The 22520-nt window shown below is 43.1% G+C and overlaps 1 protein-coding gene across 5 annotated transcripts in view; it reads right to left on the reverse strand.

Annotated features, from left to right (window-relative positions):
• STAU1 (staufen double-stranded RNA binding protein 1) overlaps nt 1-22520 on the reverse strand; it is a 52729-nt gene that overhangs the window by 14885 nt on the left and 15324 nt on the right. For 3 of the 5 annotated variants that reach the window (XM_077831886.1, XM_077831889.1, XM_077831885.1), the window contains exons 3-7: nt 19657-19933; nt 17714-17838; nt 13197-13410; nt 5670-5808; nt 4749-4914 (exon numbers count right to left, since the gene is read on the reverse strand). In XM_077831886.1, the coding sequence (XP_077688012.1) occupies nt 4749-4914; nt 5670-5808; nt 13197-13410; nt 17714-17838; nt 19657-19849 (837 nt within the window). In that variant the 5' untranslated portion in view covers nt 19850-19933. The remainder of the gene's footprint in view (nt 1-4748; nt 4915-5669; nt 5809-13196; nt 13411-17713; nt 17839-19656; nt 19934-22520) is intronic. The other 2 variants (XM_077831888.1, XM_077831887.1) reach the window with 1 other exon arrangement.

The following is a 22520-nucleotide window of genomic DNA, read 5'->3' on the forward strand; positions in this document are numbered from 1 at the left end:
TTTATGGCGGGGTGGGAGGCTGAGGCAACTCGCCTGGCAGCCAGTTTCGCACAGCCAGACAACAGGGCAATTAGAAGAGCGCAGCAGGGCGTGCTGCACATCAGAGAAGCTTTGAAAGCCAGTTTCATGACTGGCCAGGGTACAGTGTAAGAGTTGTGTTTGTTCCTCTTAAAGTTACCTCATCCCTATAAAGATAGAGAGATCTATCTATATGAATGAAAGGAAATAAAGTCACAATTGTTTAAAAAGCGTTCTTTATTATTTGTTGCACAAAACATTGAGAGAAATCAGAAGCTAGATGGGGGAGAGGAGGTATTGGGTTAGGGGGGTGAAGGAGCAGGGAAGGACAAGTCCAGAAACCAAATCAAAATTTAGGATATGCCAGCTTTCTGCTGCTTGTGCAATCTTCTGGGGTTGACTGTGTGGGTCCCCGTAGCCTCCCCGCCCACCATGTTCTTGGGTGTCTGGGTGAGGAGGCTATTGAACTTGGGGAGGAGGGAGGGTGGTTATTCAGGGGCTGCAGCAGCAGTTTGTGGTCTTACTGCCTTTCCTGCATTAGATCCACCATACAGAGGAGCATGTCCGTTTGCTCTCCCATGAGCTTGACCATCGCATCCTGCCTGCTCTCATTGCGCACGTCCCTCCTATCTTCATATTCATGTAACGCTTTACACGACTCCGCAATTGTTTGCCTCCACACATTCAACTGAGCCCTAATCAGTGCAGGAGGACTGCATGAGCTCGGCAAACATGTCGTCCCGAGTTCATTTTTTCCCCTTCTAATCTGGACCAGCTTCTGGGACGGAGTAGATAGGGGCCGCGTTGAAACATTTGCACCTGCTGCAGGCGGAGAAAAAGGGAGGGTAGTGTTTTAAAAGATCCCTTTGTTCTCTAAAATGTGACACTGTTTCTCAGTGAAACAGGCAATTCATAGTACACAGAACATGTTCTTTCTGTACAAGGTCTCATTTTGCCTCTTATGCTGAAGTGCCTGCCACTTTGGTGTGAGTAAGCCATCACATGTGGCCAGGCAACAGAATTCAGCTTGCAGGCAGCCTGCGGGCTCTCTGGGATGATTGCCTCACACAACACCCTCCCTCCTGCCCCCCACACCCACCCACTGCAGGGCTCTGATGAAGCTCTGAGCAGGGATGAGCCCTTTAAACTAAACGCGAACAGCCCAGCACGGCTGGGTTTCCCCCCACCCCCTACTGCGTGGCTCCAATCAAGCTGTCACTCACCAGAAGTGCCTTCTCCAGAGTCATGGTCCAGGAGCATGCTTTGGGAGTAGGGGGAGGCTATTGGCTCCAGCATTAAGAATTGTTCCTGGCTGGGGGGAAAACAGATTCCCACTTGCCGCTTGTGCACTATCCTCCTCCTTCTCTTTGTCCTCCAAAAACTCATCCTCCTCGCTCCATGCTACTCCCCCCTTGCAGGTGTCCACGGACAGTGGTGGGGTAGTGGTGTCATCACCCCCCATAACTGCATGCAGCTCACGGTAGAAGCGGCATGTATGGGACTGTGACCGAGAGCACCTGTTCACCTCCCTGAATTTTTGGTACACTTGCCTGAGTGCCTTGATTTTTGTACGACACTGTTCTGTGTTCCTGGAGTAGCCTCTTTCCGTCATGGCCCTGGAAACTTTAGCATACGTATCTGCATTCCTTTTTTTGGAATGTAGTTCTGCCATAAAAGATTCGTCTCCCCAACATGCAATGAGATCCAGTACCTCCCACTCGGACCATGCTGGAGCTTGTCTGTGAATCCGGGACTGCATGGTCCCCTGTGATGGTGGTGACCAAACAGGAAATTCAAAAGTTCCCAGGGCTTTTACTGCCTACCTGGCTAGTGCATCGGAGTTCAGAGTGTTGTCCAGAGCAATCACAAGGGAGCATTCTGGGATAGCTCCCGAAGGCTAATATAGTCGAATTGCGTCCACGGTACCTGTAACCCGGAACTGTGATCTCGATTTTAGCGCTACTCTACTTGCCGAGGTGCAGTACAGAAATCAGAGTAAAGAGCCCTTTAAAATCGAAAAAACTGATTTGGTCGTGTGGACAGAACCAGTTTTATTTCAAGGTAACTCGGCTAATTCCGAAATAACCGCATACTGTAGACCAGGCCTAAGATCATGCACCTTCCACTAGCAGAGCAATGCTATCTTGAGCACATCACAAATTACTGTTTCATAAGTTTGTTATGGCCTTACTGCACTCATGTTCCGCACAAGGTACAAAGGTGAATTTGATAGGCAGAACAACAATGACTAAGGAACTCTAGGACTTGAGCTGTCAGGCACTGGTGGGGAAGGTACCACAGTGGAGAGGAATAGTGTCAATTTACTGATCACTTCACTCCATAACACCATATGGAAAATGGGTTAGCTTTTTCAACTTGGAAAATAAATATACCCTGAAGAGGCCTTGTCAGGTTAAAAATAGCTCTAATTAAAAAACAGTTTCCTTGAGTTACTACCATCTTAGGGCTTGGCTACACTTACATTTTATAGTTCTCTAACTTGCTAGCTCAGGGGTGTGAAAAATCACCCCCCCAAGCGCAGCAAGTCAGAGCACTTTGAAGCGCTAGTGTAAACAGGCTCAGAGCGCTCGGAGCTAATCTCCTTGTGGAGGTGGATTACCAGGAGCGCTGGGAGACCTCTCTCCCAGTGCTTGTGCGCGACCACACTCGCACTTCAAAGCGCTGCTGCGGGAGTGCTCCCGTGACAGTGCTTTGAAGTTTCCAGTGTAGCCATGCCCTTAGATTGAGACATTAAGCATTTAGAAATCTAGTTTACTACTCACCATTTATGGTCCTACATCCCAACCCAAGTGAAATATGAGTAAACAAAATACTTACCATTTTCACTTGTTCTCAGACAGTTTTACTTTCTCTCTCATTCACTAATACTTAGTGTGGGAGTAAGTAAATCTCAACATGCTTCTCATAATAAAAACATCCAATATTTCTAGTTCTCTCAGTACTATGTACATCTTGCCTGCTTCCAGCCGTCAAAGTCCAAGCTACATACAGGCATGTGGGTATGTACTCTTTATGTTCGCAAACTCTGGTCCACACAATAGCACAACTGGTATAGAATTGAGGAACATGCTGAAGCATATGACAGCTGTTCAGGCAGTATCAGAATCAGTGCTAGTGCTAGAATGTTCATCTCTTGGAGTGCACCCCAGGAGAAGATGTAGTTAAGACATTTGGCCTTCCAGATCAAAAAGCAGTAGTCAAAAGGTTTTTACATCAAGTTCTAACACTTTTCTGATTTCAGATTCACTCATTTTGAGTCTACCATGGTGTGACAGAGCCAAAAGGAAAGGACATAGAATGACCATTTCAGGTCTTAACCCATACCCCTACAATAGTGAATGCGGTCAACTTCAAACTCCCTAAATGTAATTAGTTCATCAGTGCCACCTCTACTGATGCTATTTCAGTGACTTCCCCTTTTAGTTTCAAAATATTAATTAGCATAATAGTTTTAACCTCTAGTTCCAGATGCATTGAAGCATTCCCTGCTCATAATTTTGAAACTTTACAAACTTTTCCTTGTTAAGATGACCAGATTTTTCTTTATTGGACTAACTTTTCTCCTTTTTTAAACTGCCAAGGGAGGGCAATCCAAGAAATACCCCATAACTTATTTCATTAGTAGCTATGTTATAGTTTGTAGTCTAGATGTGTTCAAATGATTAAATACATATGAAGAATGTAAAGAACAGTTGACACTTCATGAATATAGTGAAAAACAAAATTAATGAAAAACGTACAGAAACAGTTCCACCTTAGCATTTGCGATCTATTAAGGCAGAAATTTGCAGGTAAATTGGTTTGATTTTTAGTACTAGACTTAGAGAAATACCAATGTGTGGTCATCTCTGGCCTTGCATACTGCAAGCTAATTCATTCCGGCCCCAAGCTTCTTGCTTCCAGTCCATACAGAAAACAGCTAAAAATCTCTTATCTCTAGTCATGTCACTCAGTTCAAACCACTCTGAATTCTCCACCATCCAAATTGACTTAAGGCATTTCTTCCTCACCTTTGAAGCCCTGCACATATCTGTTCTTTTTTACAATATATGTTAAGCATGCACTGTTGCTCTGGGTACTTAATATACAAGTTTAAGCATAAACATTTAAGACAGACACACAAATTTTCCCCAAGGCATACCTAGAAATGCACCCCCCCAGGAACACACCCGCACCTCTTCATGCATCTTCCATACAATTCCTTATCTTCCAATAGCCTCTCATTCTTCTAAACCTTTTCAAACTTCTACAGTGTTTATCCACACTCCTGGCAAAATTCCTACATCATGTCAAACTCATACTGACACTATGTACTAGAGGTGTCTGAACTAAGCTGCAAGTTGCTTGTGAGAGATCTCTCGCCATAGGTTTGTACAGCACCAACCACACCATTGTAAGTTAAATATTAACAGTTTATCTGTTCCTGCTGCCTATCACCCATCAGGGATCAGTCTACTGGTGACAATGCTACAGGAATTATGATAGCACAAAGCAATGAATATGACCTCACACAGGGAAACCCTGATTGTGTAGATGTAGTTCTATTTGTCCTATAAGTGGCTCCATTAGATACTACAAGTGTTAAGCTGTTAAAATTAAGTCTTCCAAGAAGTGCAGTTTCTTTTTAAACGAGCAAAGAATATTTAAAACTGCATTTCCACTTTTAAGGTACCTCAATTCATTTCAGACATTTTCAGGTTAATTCCTACCTCTGGTTTCTCAGGCAGGGGCTCATTTTGCAGAATTTTCAGTGCTTTAGCAGCTGCATCATGCTTAGCAGCCTGTCTTGTTCTTCCTTTCCCATGAAACTGCTGTCCTCCAATAGAGAGCTCAACTTGATAAAGTAAGGGTCCAACAGGAAATGGGTAAAAGTACCTGAAATTAGAAAGGCAAGTTTGCCTGATTGAAAATTGCTGGTAAGCTACAAAGTCAACATTTAGGGTTAAACATTATCTATTAATGAGTCTCTCAGCAACTGAAGCTCAACAATAAACTCCTATAGTAGAGAGCCAATTTGAATACATTGACCAATTTGAATGACTAATGTAGGACTTTTTAAATACTTACAATATCTACACTAAGTTAAACACATTTTTAATACTTTTGAAGCACAGAGAATGATAGCATAGTAATTAAGTTTTTATACACTTGACAAATGACTAAGCAAGGAACAATGGATTTTTATACTCAAGTATTTCAGACCAAAGTCAATACTTAAAGGCATACAGCCAACTTCAGAATAAAACATGTCTAAAAATGTTTTTCCTATTTTCCCTCACACCTAAGATTATAACTTAGAGGAATTTTTTTCAGTTTATTTAGTGAAACAACAATGAATATGTTCTGAACTGCACAATTTCACTGTTTAGCTCCTTTCCCTGCTTTGGATTTTTTCCACACAGTAAAGAGAAAAATTTAAAGAAAATATGATTGTAAAAAACAAACTTGCAGAGGCACTTGGGGCAGGAGTGGTTCCTGAAGAATATACTGGCTAAAGTTGAGTGTCCCTTTAAGGCATGTTTTATTTTTAGAGATCATTTTAAAAGTAGCAGCAGCAATGCATGCATATTGAAGAAAGGAACTCAAAGAGTACGGGACTGATTACAAAACTGAAAAACTGTAGTACATACCGTGGAGGATAAGCACCACCTCTCATATTATAGTTGTAGGTAGATCTCATCCCTGTGTAAGGGTCAATAGGTTTGTACATAGGTTTCTTTCCCAGCTTCATGCAAAGAGCATTTAGCTCCACTGTGGGGGTTACACTATCTAGATAAATAGAAATATAGAATATAGCTGTCTAAGTGTCAAGGCAGAGTAAAATCAGGTAAAAATCTCAAACCAGGACAGATTGGGACTAGATTCTTGGTGCACACATCACAATAATCTGTAGTGAATTTGTGAATGAGTATGAGTGAAAGTATGTACAAAAAGTTTACCACATACATAAAATGGATCCCAGAGCAATCTAGTACTGCTATTGGACTGGCAAGTCTTGTTGCAATCAATTGAGCTTTCTAGGTTCTGATACATTTTTAGGATACTTCCTTTATACAATACTACCAAATGTTATGGGAAACCACACAAAAATGCAGGTTTCTTTCCCAAGAGGTACCTTCTTTTATATTAACAAACAGCTGTATAATTTTACCTTTGGCATTTAACTGGAAAGAAATATTCGGAAATTATGAACAATAAGCTAAAGAGGGCCTTTACAGTTCTCCATTTCCAAACAATGCAGTTGGTTTATTTGGAAGGGACATACAATGGCATTAAGAGGCACAGCTGTTTGCCTCCAGGTGGGTCTGGCCAGGTTGAAGATTTGTTACACTAGCTTGTAATTTTATTGCCATTTAAGAAATTAATGGCTCTCTAATTTTGGACCCAATGAAACAAAGCATCTGGGCCAAAACTAGAAGACAAAGATAGTTACCTTATACTAACGGGATGTTCTTCCAGATGTGTGGTCTCTATCTCTATTTCACTGTGTGAAAGTGTGCACTCCATGCGTCCGGAGCCAGAGAATTTTGAAAGTAGAATCCCTTCATCCGCACATGCGCCCTGGTTCACCTTATGTCTCCAACCAAGGAGATAAAAGGTAAAGACAGTTATCCCCTCTCCATTGCGAACGAAAAGATGATCCAAAGCAGAGGAGGGAGGACGGTAATAAAATACAGACAGGGACCACATATCAAAGCACCTCCAATTACTACAAGGTAACTTTCTCTTCAAGTGCTGGTCCCTACATGTATTCCACTGTGGGTGATTCACATGCAGTACTCAAGAGGAAGACTGTTAAAGATGCAGATGGCAGAGCCAAACAAAGGAGTACTATTCCGAAGGATGCATCAGAGGAGTCCTGGACCAAAGCACAAAGTCTCACAAATGTGTGGCTAGAACTCCATGTAGATGCTTTGCAGGTATCAAGCAGAGGTACTTCCTGAAGTGATGCCACAGATGTCACTTGCATTCTTGTGCAATGAGCCCTTACCACATGGAGGGAGGGAGAAAGAAATTAGGATAGCTGACAGAGCAAAATACAACCCAAGATCCATTGAGAGATTCTTTAACAGGCTTTAGCCTGACCCTGAACTCTTTCCACTATGGTGACAAATAGTCTGGGAGACTGATTGTTTTTGTCCTTTGCAGGCCAAGGCACACCAAATGCAAAGGGAATGGATCCTCCTTTCTTCTAAGGATGCGTGAAGTTTTGGAAAGAATACAAGTAAATGAATTGACTGGCTCAGGGGAAACTCTGAAGCTACTCTGGGGATTAATTTAGGACACAAAGGTAATGAAACTTGTCCCTATGAAACATAGCATAAGGGGCTCCGCCATCAGGGCTCCAAATTCACCAACCCTCTTGGGTGAAGTGATGGCTACCAGGAATGCAACCTTCATGGATAGGAGAGACATGGAAACAAGAAACTAATGGTTTGAGTAACAAAAGAACAAGATTTAAATCTGATTAAGCAAGCTATTTTCTCTCTCTCTCTCTCTCTCTCCCCCGTGCCTTCAAATCTGCTACCTCTGTGGTTCCCAAACTTGTTCACAAAATGTTACAAGGGTTCTCAGGAAGACACAGACAGACTAATTCTAACTATGCCTTTCCAGAGTTTGCTAGTCAGTGGATGCATGATGATCGAGTAACACTGTGAAGGTGGATGGTATGCACTGACTGCTGCCAACTGGACCCAGAAGGAGCTAATAGACAAATCTGGTGTCTTTAAGGAAAGAATATAGTCAAAGATAAGAGGAACAGCCACTGCTTCTGAGGGTACACATAAGACAGAAAAACACCTCCACTTGGCTAGATGACATTTTCTAGTGAACTCTTTTCTACTATTAGAAAAGAAGCTCTGTACTTCTCCAGAACATGATCATTCTATGGATGATGCCCATCCAAAAACCACACCCTGAGGTGAAGTGGACAGGGGTTGGGATGCTTGGTCAGGAGATTGGAAAATATCGTAATAATGATCAGTGCCCAAGATGACACGCACAGAGGTTCGTAAACCAAAACCATCTCGGCCAGTTGTGGGCAATGAGGATGACTCATGCCCTGTCCTGCCAAATCTCCTGTAAGACTGGAAGTAGAAGTGGTAGTGGAGGGAAGGCATAGTTCAGGTGGTCTGACCATGGAAGAAGTAGAGTGTCACCCTGTGAGTGGCAACCTAGGCTTCTGGAGCAGTATATTTCGTACTTCCTGTTCATTTGGTAGGCAGACAGGTCCCTAGTGGGGGGTCCCGTAGAGAGCAAAGATATGGTTCACCACACAGTTGTGTAGCACCAACTTGTAGCTAACAGCAAAATGTCTGCTGAAAGAATCCTCTAGCATGTTCTGATTTCCCACAGGGTAGACTGCCCACAGGGTGATCTGACTGCTGATGCACCAGTTGTACAAACTAACCAGTTCTGCATGCAGGTGGACAGATTTTGCTCCCCACATTTGTTGATGCAAGACAGTCATGATGTTGTCCTACACTGAGGACATGGTGACCTTGAATGAACGGGAGAAAGGCTTCACAAGTCTTTCAAACTGCTCACAATTCCAGAACTTTGATGTGCATCCTGGACACCATTGCAGGGATGATATTATTTTGGTAGGAACACTCACTATGGCACTGAGATTGGTGGTTTGATGAGTACATTGTTTGAAGCCAAGCCTGAAACCTGTCCATCTGCAGGTAAGTCCTTGCCATGATCCAATTTAAGGATGCACCAATAAAGGCTAAAGTTTACACTGAGCCCCAATGAGGAGAGGAGTTGCAGCATTTCCAAAGTCGATGCACAGGCTTTTTGGTATATAGGCTGTGTCTCTATATAGGTTGCCACTACAGAGAATACCCTGATGAAGGCCCTGGGGGCGGAAGCAATGCCAAAAGGGAGTACTTCATAATGAAAGTGGTCGAAGCCCACCGTACATCTGAGAAAACATTTGAGCAGGGTAGATGTCTATGTGAAAGTAGGCATCCTTCATATCAAGAGCTGAAAGCCATATTCTCTGTTCCAGGGATGGGATTATAGATGACAACGTGACCATGGATTCTTGAATCTGCAAATAAAACTGTTGAGATGGCAAAGATACAGAATGGGTCTCCAATCACTCTTCTTTTTGGGTACTAGGAAATACATCCAGTAAAAATGTGGTACTGAAGAGGAACTTGCTCTATCACTCTTCACTCTAAGATGGATTCTACTGCTTGTTTGAGAATCTTCTCATGACAAGGCTTCTGAAAAGAGATAGGGAAATGGGGTGCACAAGGTAGACACAAACTATCATACAGCCAGAATGGATGACATTCAGCACTCAGTTTGTTATTGCACTCCAGGTGTGGAAAAAGAGAACTCCCAAAGAGTACATGGAGATTAGCAGGTGTTGGATTTAATGGTTTGCAGCTCTTGAGCGGCCATCAAAAACACTCAAAGGGCTAGAATTGGGAGGAAGAACCTGCTGAGGAAGGCGTGGGGAAGTAGGGCTTTCGAACCCACTGCCTCTTATGGAATGGCTCATAAGGTCACTGGTGGCAGAACTGTTGAGCCATCAGTCTAGATTTGTATAACTGCCTATGAAATTTTCATTTTGGGACAGGAGTATATATTCCCAGGGAGCAGAGGGTGGCCCTGGAATCCTTCTCATCCATCTTCTGGTTAAGTTCATGAGTTTCACCATAGGGCAGTTCCTCAACCGTGTTCTAAACCTCCCTGGGGAAACCCCGACGCATGAAGCTATGATTCCTTGTTCATTTCAATGGCAGTAGCCATTGCCCTTGAAGATTTATCAACTGCATCTATCACTGATTGAAGAGCAGGATGGAGACAGAGCCACAGGCTCATCTGGGGACAAAGATACAACCTTATTGATTCCGGCAGAACTGCTGGATCAGGCATGTACTATTCCTCTTCAATTGGATCAGGAGGCAACTCCAGTTGCCCCCTCAGAGGGGAGGGATGAGACCACTCCTTAGCAGAAGGAACCAACTCTGCAGATGGTACAAGTCCAAACCCGCCACTACGGCCAACAGGTAGATTGAATGGGGGTTGCGGAGGTCCCCATGGCATAGACTAACAATGGCTCAAAGGCAGGTGATGAGGTGCAGGCTGATCCCAAGCTGGTCTAGGCCTTGGGTCTGGGAAGAAGCCTTGGAGGATGAAATAGCACTTCATCATGCAGTTCAGAATCTCCCGAAGAAGAGAAAGCCAATTCTAGATCCACTGGCGGTATCTAGAGTGCTGCTGGAGGGAAGTCACAACCCAAAGATGGAATGGGAGACAGACTCCTCCCAAAAATTGGCTCTTGAATGGAATTAGGATCTTTCTTGAGAAAGAGGAACTTGACAGAGTAGGAGACATCAGATCTGGGAGAGCAAAGTCCTCAGGAGGAGCACAGGACTTGGCTTTTCGTGGAGTGAGGGGTCCTGTCCACCCAAACCAACAGAGCTGTAAAAGGGATAGTTTGTGCTACGGCCATGGAAGACAAACTCAGTACCACGGCTAGCCAAGGGTCTCAGTGATTGCTCTTCATCAGTGCCAGCAGACCCCAGGTTTGTGCTGGGCGATACTGGAGGCACCATTGCTGCCGAACCGCAATCTGGCGCCAATGGAGCCTTGGACTGCCCCTGAGACTTAGGATGTACTAACTTCTCTTGGGCTGATCTTAGACACTTTCTCGGTTTAGGCAGAATCCTACTTTGCCTCCAAATCCACTCAGAAGGATTTGGTTTCATGCTTTTGAGAACTCTCCCTGCTCTCCCAATCAGACCCTGATGACGGACCTGTAGGGGTAGACTCCCTCACTCCTGAGCTAGACCTTGTGGCAGGAGGCACGTTCTTTGCTCAATCAGGAATATGTCTGGTGGGTTTGCTGGCCTGGGTCCAACTGCGGTCTTTGGGCCCTCTCCATGAGGTGCTTCTTAAGGCAAAATTGACGCTCTTCCCGGATACAACTGGGAAATGAATGGCAGATACTACACCTTGCTGCAATGAGGGTTCCCACAAGGCAATACAAGCAGCGTTGGTGGTCATCGCTGACCAAGAAGCAGCGTGGGCAGGAAGCATAAATTTTGAAGCTGGAGTCCTGCACATAGTCCAGTACCCAAAACAGGGTATGGGAGGGCTCCCCATGTCAGGGAGGCTAACATTAAAATTATCAGATAAAACTCTATAAACTTTTTAAATGATTTACAGATACATATTCACAGATTAAGGATACACCAAAGCTTTGGACACTGACCTGGACCATACGAGGTTAGAAGGAACTGCAGAGGCAGAGAGTCCACTGCACCCTTTATCTCTTCAGTCAAAGGCATGGGATAGGCAAGGAAGCACGTGTGGATTACTTGACATTGTTTTCAAAATTCTCTGGTCCCGGGCACATGTGTAGCCACAGTGAAATACACAGAGGGACAAACACTCTAAGAAGAATATTTATTATGTAGCAATAATGTGTTGGTTATATGAGCAGTTGCCCTATTTGCTTAGGCAGTGGCAAATACAAGGAAAGAGCTGAGTGAAATTCATCTTCTTTATGGGCTAAATGGCTCAACTTATTCATGATTTTTTATCATTTCATTATAGTTTGTAGAGCCCTGCGCAGATACAAAATTTACATCCACAGATGTGGATATCTGCAGAGCTCCAGTGCTGTACCAGGAATGGCAGCGGCAACAACAGCTGCATGTTGGGCCATCACTCGCAGGAGCCAGCACCCCGCCTGGGCAGCTCGTCCAGAATGGCTGTACCGCCTCAAGCCCCGCCCACCGGGGCAGCCAGCAGGCTCATTGGCAACTGTCCCTGGTCATTCTGGTGTGCGCAAGTGCCTCGCATGCTCCCAGGCAGGAGTCCCTTCCATGCAGCAGTGTGCGTCTCCAGCATGACCTGGGACAGCTGCTGGTGAGCCTGGTGCCTGCCTCAGTGGGCGGGGCTGGGGGCAGAAGAGCCATGCCAGAGGAGCTGCCCGGGCTGGGGGCTGGCTCCTGCGAGCGACGGTCCAACATGCTGCTGCCGCTGCGGTTCCTGATACAGCACTGCAGCTCCGCTGATATCTGCTTTATATCCACAGATATAAATTTTGTATCCACGCAGGGCTCTAATTGTTTTATAGTGTGTCTTAAAAGTGTGATTTAGGAGAAGGGTTGAATGTTTTTTATCTTTCGTATTGTGGTTTTAAAATCTGTACTAATTTTGTTGATGTTGTTGGTTAATTACCAAGATGTTATACTAATGTACTGTGGGGGGAGGGATAGCTCAGTGGTTTGAGCATTGGCCTGCTAAACCCAGGGTTGAGAGTTCAATCCTTGAGGGGGCCATTTAGGGATGGGGCAAAAATTGGGGATTGGTCCTGCTTTGAGCCGGGGGTTGGACTAAATGACCTCTGAGGTCCCTTCCAACCCTGATATTCTATGATTCTATGTTCTGACTGGAAAGTCTTGGATACAAAATATACAGAAAATAAAGCTAAGTCAAGAGCATGCAGTAAAAGAAAGATAAGATTATTCAGATTTCACTTTACCAATTACAAAAAGTTCTTACTACAGAAGCTGAGTGAAATCAGAACATTTTTATTTTCCAACACACAGGTCCCACTTAAATGTTGACTTAGCAATTAGAAACCTTTTAACTGAAATGCCAACTACAATAATTTTACATCCGGTACTACAAATTTTATGCATGTATTTTGATTATATTTGGAAGTTCTCATAAAATCCTTCAAAATGTACCCAATACAAAATGTCAGTAGAAACCAAAGTAAAACACTTTCTGAAGCTGCAAAATCAGGTTTTCAGAATTGCCCAAGCAAAAAGTCTTATTATCTACCCTCACCATAATTCAATTACAGTAAAAAAAAAATTCTATCCATGGGCAAGTCAATCTTTACAAGGATACTCTAACTGAGTGTTAGATGGCAAAATACAAACAGTAAAATTGAAACTGAAGTTTCTTTAAAAACTTACTACAATGCATATCTAGGTGTAGGGAACAAATGACACTTCAAAATATTCTCTGGTGGTCAGAGGCATTTGAACAATTCCACATTGCAGACAGGTGACCTTTAGATTAAGATGAAGATCTCACGTATTTTGACAGTTGCTACTGACTGTACAGAATGTCACTTCAAGATCACCAAGTAAGCACAATCTTAAGCAACTTATACATACCAAGTTCAGATGTGGGTATCCTATACACATTTTTAAAGAGCCTGTCCTGGAAAATACCTGGATTCTTTCCTTCACTACGAGATGGGCGAGCTGTAGGTTTAGGAAATTTTGTCCCTTCCAAAGCTTTGGCAGCTGCCGCATGTTGAGCTTTTTTAATACTAGTTCCTTCAGCTTCCCAGTGCTGGTCCCCAAGAGTCAGCTGCACTGTAAACACCTACAAACAAGAAGTCCAAGTTCTTTATTATAACTGACACCACCATTTCGCATTGTTTGTTAGGACCTCTTATGTGTTTAATATGCCTTCTGCTACAATCAGAAAGGTTATTTACTACTAAGTACAACTTAAATAAAGCCTTCTCAACACGGTAGCTGAAGTTACACTTTTGGTTTCCTGGGCTACTGAATGCAAAAACTGAATAACAAAAACTGTTATAACAGTACTAACCACACAGCTCCCCACTGCAAGACATTTGGGGAGTCTGAATTGAAGGATGTGCACAGATGTAGGTAGACAGGTAATGGCTACACAAAGGGCTGTTACTGTGAGAAATTTATTGTATGATTTTAATGTTTATAATGCCAATATGATTCTCCTAAATCTTCTCAAAATGCAGACTGCTTATGTAGAATTACATTTTATATTGCATAAGTCAGGGGTTCCCAAAGTGCGCTACCTGTACCCTGGGGGTACACGAGACATCTCTGGGGGAACGCAGGAAAAATTGTGTAATGGTGGATTTTATTTATTGCATGTTCATAATAGGCTACTGAAACGAAACTTTAAAACTCTGTGTGGGAATTTGTTATATAAAACATGGTAGTTAATTGACTTCAAAATGTACCAATAAGAACACAGAGATGCTGACATACAGAACCCTCACCTCCAATCACTGTACAGTGTGGGCTCAGTTGCCCAGCAACTGCCTAGTCTAACTGAGCTCTGAACTTAGTCAGGGTTGGTTTTTTTTTCAGTTGTATATGTCACACTAACTATATCTGTACATAACTGAAATATGGACAGATGGCTAAAGACAGATAGTGTTAGGAAGAACAAAGTATCAGTGATGAGATGGGTAGGGGTACACAGGCAGCTGGGGGATTTGGAAGGGGGTATGCAGTAACAAAAATTTGGGAACCTCTGACATAAGTCATTCACTTGTTACTTTAGGCTTTCAATTTGGGTTATATTTTTCAGAGGTCAGAACAAAGATATGTAAGGCACTAAGGAATAACAGTTCTTATGTTGTCATAGGTCAGTGGTTCTCAAAGTGTGGGGCATGCCCCCCAAAGGGGGACATGGAGGAACGTTTGGGGGGTGTCACATAGGAGGAAGGGGGAAGTGCACCACACAGTCCCAGCTCCAGCCTCAGCTCCCGGCTACAGCCCCAGGTGGACAAGTTCCATTATGGGTAATGTGGGGGGAAGGGAAAGGGAACAGAAAAGGTTTGGGGAATCACTGTCATAGATGCATAGTTTTTCAGCCCCATATGGTGATAAAACAGTTATTTTACACAAGTGTAACAACTACAGAAACTTTGTAATACATCACTATAAGTAAAGTGGGGTAAGGACAGGTCTATTAGCCTAATTTTCACAAGTGAATCAAATCCAAAGCAGGTTAAGTTTAATTTTGATCGGAGTAACAATGCAAATGAGTATATGCCTTGATTATTCTTCCCAAATACTTATTTTTTAAAAATGTAACCCTTTCCTGCTTTGCACATGGAATCTTTGGCTTAAGACACTAGATAAAAATTAATGGAATTGTGTTGATCTTGGAGCAAAATCAATTTAATATGTTTTAAAAACAATCACACCTAAGCATATTCTCCTAGGGCAGTGGTTTCCAACCTATTTTCTTTTGCAGATTCTTAAAAAATTTCAAATAGAGATGCAGACCCCTTTGGAAATCTTAAGGCAGTTTGCAGACCACCTAGGGGTCTGTGGACCACAAGTTGAAAACGACTGTTCTCGTGTGCATGGGACATTCATAATTATTACTACAGCATAGACCTCTTGCCTAAAGCAACTTAAACAGATAAAAACATTTCACCAGATTTTCCCTGTAGGTCTTAGCCTCAGGATCCACAAAATGCAGAGCTTTACTAAAGAAAAAAGTTTAATATTCCAACTCCTTTCCCTACACTCCTTTTTCATCATCAGAAGCCTCCTGTATATTTGCTACAGCCTTTTAAGGTAGGCATTTGAATGCTAACAGCAGACACTCAAGAAACGAAGTATTTACTACAACCTGCCAAAATTTCAGTGGAATATTATGGCACAGAAAGTACACAAATGGGTCCATGCAATGTAATATTTTTAAACCATGAGCACCACTAATTCCATACGGCACTGAAGACTAGAATACTAAAGTAATTTATTTCAAAGTGGATTAATGCCCTATGAGATTCCACTATATTGTGTGTTTGCAGTTAAGTGAAATTTACTAAAATCTTGCTCTCAACTATCTAGAAAGCAGGATTCTAGTAAATTGCACTTCACTGTCAGCTACAACAGGGTACAGTAATTCCTCTCTTAACATCCTCCCAGTTAAAAACGTTGCTGATCAATTAGAGAACACGCTAGTTTAAAGTTCTGCAATGCTACCTTAAAATGTTGTTTGGCAGCTGCCTGCTTTGTCCACTGCTTGCAGAAAGAACAGCCCATTGAAGCTAGCTGGTGGGGGCTTGGAACCTGGGTGGACCGGCAGCACCCCCATCAGCTCCCCACTCCCCTAAATTCACTGTGTGGCAGCCACCCAGCAGGCTATCAATTGCCAGCAGTTCAGCTGTCCCTCCCCCCACTGCCATGTGCTGCTCCTGCCCTCTGCTTTGGAGTTGCTCCCAGGAGCCTCCTGCTTGCTGTGTGGGGTGGGGGTGGGAAGGGAGGAGGAGGAGAGAAGATGGGTGCTAATGTGAGGGTGTCCCCCTTCCCCCCGCTCCTGTACCCCACCTCCACAGAGCAAAGTGTGTGTGGGACACAACAGGGATCAGGATGGAGGGAGCTTGCTGGCAGCAGCTGCTGTCTCAACTTGCTGATCTACTTAAAAAGGCAGTGTACTTAAGAGTGGCGTCATCCTACTTAAAGGGGCAATGCACATCTCTCACACACAGGGTGTCTCTCTCTGCCATGCTGTCTCCCCTCCCTCCATTCATGCTGCCTTGTAGAGTGTGAGGATACATTAACAACAACGTGTTAACCCTTGAGGGTTCAGCCGAGTGCTAGTTCATCATTTAGCAGCCAGGCATTCCCTGGGAAATATCCCACCCTCTTCCACCCTCTGACTCCAGGACAGGCAGCAGCGCACACAGACCACTGGGTCAGGCTGGGCTCTGCAGCCATGCCGCCCAGAGCATTGCGCCGGTGGTGCGGCAAGGTAAGGCTGCGGGGAAGGGGTCGGGGGCTAGCTTCCGGGGCCAGGAACTCAGGGACTGGGCAGGACGGTCCCATGGGCCGGATGTGGCCCGTGGGCCGTAGTTTGCCCACCTCTGCTTTAGGCATTATTTCAGACTGTTTAATGCTTGAGAATAGACTATTAAAAGCTCTTACAGCACTTCTAATGCACTGCATTGCCTGTGATAAAGGTGAAGTGATCTGTGAAAGCAAGCACTGGAAATGCACTACTTTAAATGAATATGGACACTTTGCAGAATGCAGCAAAAATTCTAGGGACCCCATGATTCTCTCCAATTCTAATTTTCTGGGAAGTTTTGAAAAGATTCTCCCAGACGAAACCGTTCCAGCAGGAGTAGCACAATCTGGTCAATGAAAATGTGCAGTTATGTACAAGGGGAAAGGGACTGTCTTTACGTCTTAAATTTTAAGTAGCCAACTGAGTATTCCCAGAAATGATTTTTCTATTAACTTACTATTCCCATACCACAAACAAATGTGCTTGAGTTCTCATTAAGGGGAAAGGGGGGAGGACACAACAAATCTCAGCCATCTTTACTGCATCTGAAGGTACAGTTTTTTGGGGAATGGAATTTAGGTCAAACTTTAAAATAAAATCACTGTCAAGCAGGGAGAGCATGGGAAATTTCAGCATAGAACACATTTGTAACAATTCAAAGTTGGTTATTATAATAGAAACTGATTGCTAAAACATACTCCATTGAACACTGTATGTTAAGGCCATGACCACAATGCAGACAATGGAAAAAAGTAAGTAGTGTACAGTTAAGGGCAAGTCTCAAACAATATGTTATACATCTCCTGCAACAACTACAATAAGCAGCTTTAAAAACAATTAATGAGCATTGGAGGAGAAGTTTTAACCCATGGGATAACATCCCCAGGTCAACCGTAATATGCTTCAGCATACCCAATGCGGCTGTACTAAAAAAGCTGGACTGCAATTGGAAACCACTTAAGGCTTTAAATTGTTTTCAGTGTTCCATTAACCACCCATTACTCTACTACAGTAGATTATTTTGCACAAGAGCTAGACATTTTGCCTTTCCACTCACAAAGTTACTTGTCAATATAAATGCATAACTGATATGAGCAATATTTACCTTAGAGTGAGCTGGACCTTGCTCGCTCAAAAGCTTATACTCAGGCTGAATCTTGTTGAAACGGGCTAACTCATTCACAAGACACATTGGGGTTTTCTCTTTGGGGTTTGCCATGTTAGAAGGAGCTGAATGATAAGGCAAAAATCACAAATTATTAGATCATAATTAAGACTACAGAAAGTCCAGAATTTAAAAAGTTACAAAAGATTCAACAATTAATTTTCTGTATCTTTATGGAAGTACTGATAGAAGCTTGCAATCCATGCTGGTTCAGGGGGAACATGCTACTTTACTGTTTGAGAGTTATTTGCTGGGATAGAGACCTCTAACCATGTCTCAAACCAGTGGACCTGTGGATGTGGAGATCTCTAACCATAGTGTGTTGAATGGAAAGCATTTAAATTCAAGATTCAAGAGCAAATGCCATAATTGTGACAGAAACTAAGAGGAAGGATCAAATGGCAATTTGCTTTCAGACATCTATCCAGGTACATGTTGATCTGGTTTAACGCTTAGGAGGCTGAGGCCTCAAGTCTGACCTACGCAATATACATTAGATGTTCTCTAACTGTGCATTATAATGTTCATTTGTTTTGACAATTCCAGAAGGGTCAGTTCTTATTTCTGGGCTTTTCGGTTTCTTTCCTTGGGAATCTATTTTACTGTGTTATTCTGGTTTGTATTCATTCATTTTTCCTCCACGCAAACTCTACATTAATTTTAACCTACATATGCTATGTATTTAAACCAAATTAGGACAAGTTCTCTAGCATTTAATTTAGTTTCCTAGCCATATCATCCTTTCCACTTCAGGTCTGTTCCTACTTTCCCAGGAAAACCCTTGTTAAGTATCTCCCCTTTTTGAAAAAGTTTGATTATGCTATTCATTATCCAAATGCAAAGTACTCCATTTAGGAAGGGAAAAAAAATCAAATGCACAATTACAAAATGGGGAATAACTGGGTAGGCAGTAACACTGCTGAAAAGGATCAGGGAGTTATAGGGGATCACAAATTAAATGATTTAAAATACAATGCAGTCGCAAAAAAGGCAAATATTTTGGGGTGTAATAACAGAAGTGTTGTTTGTAAGACACAGGAAGTAATTGTCCCACTCTACTCAGCACTGGTGGGGCCTCAGCCAGAAGTTTGTATCCAATTCTGGGTGCCACATTTTAGGAAGAATGTGGACAAAGGCTTAGAAAACCCGAACTATGAGGAAAGGTTAAAAAACTGGGTATGCTTAGTCTTGAGAAAGGAAGACTAAGGTGGGGACCTGAGAACAGTCTTTAAACATGTTAAGGGCATGTATAAAGAGGATGGTCATCAATAGTTTTCTATGTCTACTGAAAGTAGACAAGAAGTAATGGGCTTAATCTGCAGCAAGGGAGATTTAAGTTAGATATGGGGGTGGGGGAGAACCTTTCTAAATAAGGATAGTTAAACACTGGAATAGTCTTTCGGGGGGGGTGAGGGGGAGATGCAGAATTCTCATTACTGGAGGTCTTTAAGAACAGGTTAAACAAACACCTGTCAGGGATGGTCTAAGGTCCAGGGCTTTGCTCACACACCAATCCTCCTGCTGTTATATGTGAATGGAAGACATGCAGTCAGTTTAAAATATTGTATTTAAAAAAAACTGTAAAGAACACTGATTAAAATGTTGCTGTCAATTCCTTCAACAAAATCATCCAGTTATAATTTTAAATAGATATTTTTAATTCATTCTCTCAAAACTTTTGAAAGCTATTTTTAGATCTGTTTAAAACAATTTCACTTAAAACTATGATCTTAAAACAGGGATAAAACATGGAAGCCAACTCAGGTGGTGAACACAGTTTTTAGAGTAACGCTTGTAAAACAGTTCCTATATGTCTGCAACCTGCTGTATCAGACCACAGTACAAGGCTGAAAAATATAGACATTCATTAACATATAGCTTACCTGCAGCTGCACTGGTGGATGTAACAGATGCAGAAGGTAAAGCAGAGTTTTGAAGAGGTCTACCTGCATTTTCAGAGGGCAGAGAACTAGTGGTAGAAGGAATACTCAAAGGCTGAGAAAGAGACTGGTTCTTATTCAAGATTTGGCTCCCTGAGAGAGCAGCAGATGGATTCTGAATTTGAACTTGAGACATGTTCACTTGCAACCAAAGCGAATTACTGCAGGTAGACAGCTTTGAATGCAGGTTAATTCAGTGCGATGGAGCCTAATGGTCTACCTAAAAGTTGTAAGGAAGAAGAAAAAAAGATTATACCAAATATTTAAGTTCCAATAATTCACAAACATGATTGGAACATCAGTATGTATAACAGTAACTGGAAAGCATTAGATTTCTCTATTATTAAAAAAGAGTCCAAATGTTCTTCAAGCACCCCATTGTTTCCATTTTGTGCACAAAACCTCTCCTGCATCCCAACGATTTTAATAAAATATTTCAAAGTGCATAAGCTTCACACTGGTTCAATTTACAAAACAGAAAAGTACACTAGGTTTAATTTATTCTTACTCATTTAATATTACCTAACTGCCCATCTCTTTTCTACATCATTGTTGAATCCACTTTCAAAGTAAATCCAGTTACCCGAGTTGTTACTAGTATACAAAACAGAACAACTTTCAAAATTATATTACATTTCAGCTTTGGAATTAGTCTATAGCTCTAAAAGATAAGCAATAATGTGGTCTTTTAAGAAGAGCAGTTGTTCAAAGCAAGTACATACCATCACAACCATATATTTGATTTGGACAGAAGATATACTGTGGCTTTCACAGTATTGTTCACCTTTTCTGTGTAGGAAACAGTATTCAGTGTTAACATGCCATTACTCTACAGCAGTGGTTCTCAAACTGTGGGTCGGGACCCCATTTTAATGGGGTCGCCAGGGCCAGCATTAGACTTGCTGGGACCCAGGGCTGAAGCCCAAGCCCCACCTGGGGCGGCAGGGCTCGGGCTGCGCTTCTCCATCTCTGGTTATGTTGTAACTTTTCTGTCAGAAGGGGGTTGTGGTGCAGTGAAGTTTGAGAACTCCTGCTCCACAGGCCTTCTTCAGAGTATATTTGGTTTGTCTCCAAAAGCAAAAATGTCTAAAAGCAATACAGATTACGCACAAATGTTTACGGAAGAACCATAAAATGAATGGTAGCTAACAGAAATCATCTAAGTAACTTTACCAGGAAAGTAGAAGGTGAGAGTTTAACACATGTCAGATATAAAATTCCAAATGCATATATAATTGAATTAGAAGGTGCCTCATTCACAGTTCATACATTAGGACAGCACTGTTCACAGTTTTGTGGCCCTCTAGCCAAATGTCAGAAGTGCTCTTAAGCAACTGACTATTTTCATTAGAAGTAACTGCCAAGTGACAAACTTATACGAGTAATTGTGAAGTACTATATATGATATACTTTTCTCCACTAAACTAGTAGTAGCATTCTGCTTTACATGGGTGCAACATTACATTCATGCCCAAACAGTTCAGCTTAAATATACACTAAAACTGCCAGTTTGAAGATTATTATATCTGCCAGAGCCAGCTGCCAATATCCATTTACCAGCCATCCAGCAATTTACTTTTTCAAAGTAAATTTCTACTGCCAAGTTTACTACTAATGTATTTTACACACACACACTTCCCAGCTGCAGATTTCTATAAAAATCTAGCTAGCTGGCAAAGGTTTATGCCTGTATTACTTTAAGATGAAGAATACAAATGAAATTGCTCATCCAGAATCCACCCAGGTCCTATTACTAGCAATATAACTATCCACATGTTCTGCAGGCTTCAAATCCAGAGCCTGTGAAGAGACTTCCAAATGTAGGAAAGAAAGGGGGATGACTCAAAGGGTATGTCTACACTGCAACTTACTGGAGGTGGCATGTAGGGTCTGAGAAGCTACATGCCACAGCATGCATGTAGCTAAACGTGTCAGAGAAAGACTCTGGTAGGGGGGAGGCAGCAGGGAAAGGTTTTGGCAGCAGGGAGTTGCCAGAGCCTTTCCCTGCATTGGAGGGGGAAGAGGGACAGACACTACATGGCTAAAAAAAGCAGTGGAGACAGGAGAGGTGCTACTACAATGACCAGATGTCCTGATATTCAGGGCTTTGTCTTATATAGGTGCCTATTACACCCCAACTTTCTACTCACACAAAACCGAACACCCTTGCCCTGCCCCCATTCCAGCCTTCCTCCGAAGCCCCGCCCCTTCTTCTAGGTCCCACTTACCCCATCACTTCTCCCTCTGTCATTTGCTCACCCCACCCTTACTCACTCACTCATTTTCACTGGGCAGGGGCAGGGATGCAGGAGCAGGTGAAGGCTCCAGATGGGGTGTGGCCAGAAATGAGGAGTTCAGGGTGTGAGAGGGGGCTCCGGGCGGAGGTAATGGGTTGGGATGCAGGAGTGGGTGAGGGCTCTGGCTGGGGGTGTGGGCTCTGGAGTGGGGCCAGGGATGAGGGATTTGGGGTGTAAGAGGGGGTTCTAGGCTGGGAGGTGGAGCTGAGGGATTCAGAGTATGGGAGAAGACTCTGGGCTGAGGGCACAGGTTCCGGGGTAGGCCAGAAATGAGGGGTTCATGGTGCAGGAGGGAGCACCGGGCTGGGGAAGGGCCATAGGAGGCATGAGGGCTCTGGCTGGGGCCAGGAATGAGGGATTCAGGGTGCAGAATGGGGGTCTGGGCTGAGGTGTTTGGAGTGCAGGAGGAGGCTCTGGGCTAGGGCATGGGGTTGGGGTTCATGAGATCTCCGGCTGGGAGTGCAGGCTCTGGGGCGGGGCTGGGGATGAGGCACTTGGGGTGCAGGCAGG

The sequence above is a fragment of the Eretmochelys imbricata genome, chromosome 13 (genome assembly GCF_965152235.1).
Source record: "Eretmochelys imbricata isolate rEreImb1 chromosome 13, rEreImb1.hap1, whole genome shotgun sequence".
NCBI lineage: Eukaryota > Metazoa > Chordata > Testudines > Cheloniidae > Eretmochelys > Eretmochelys imbricata.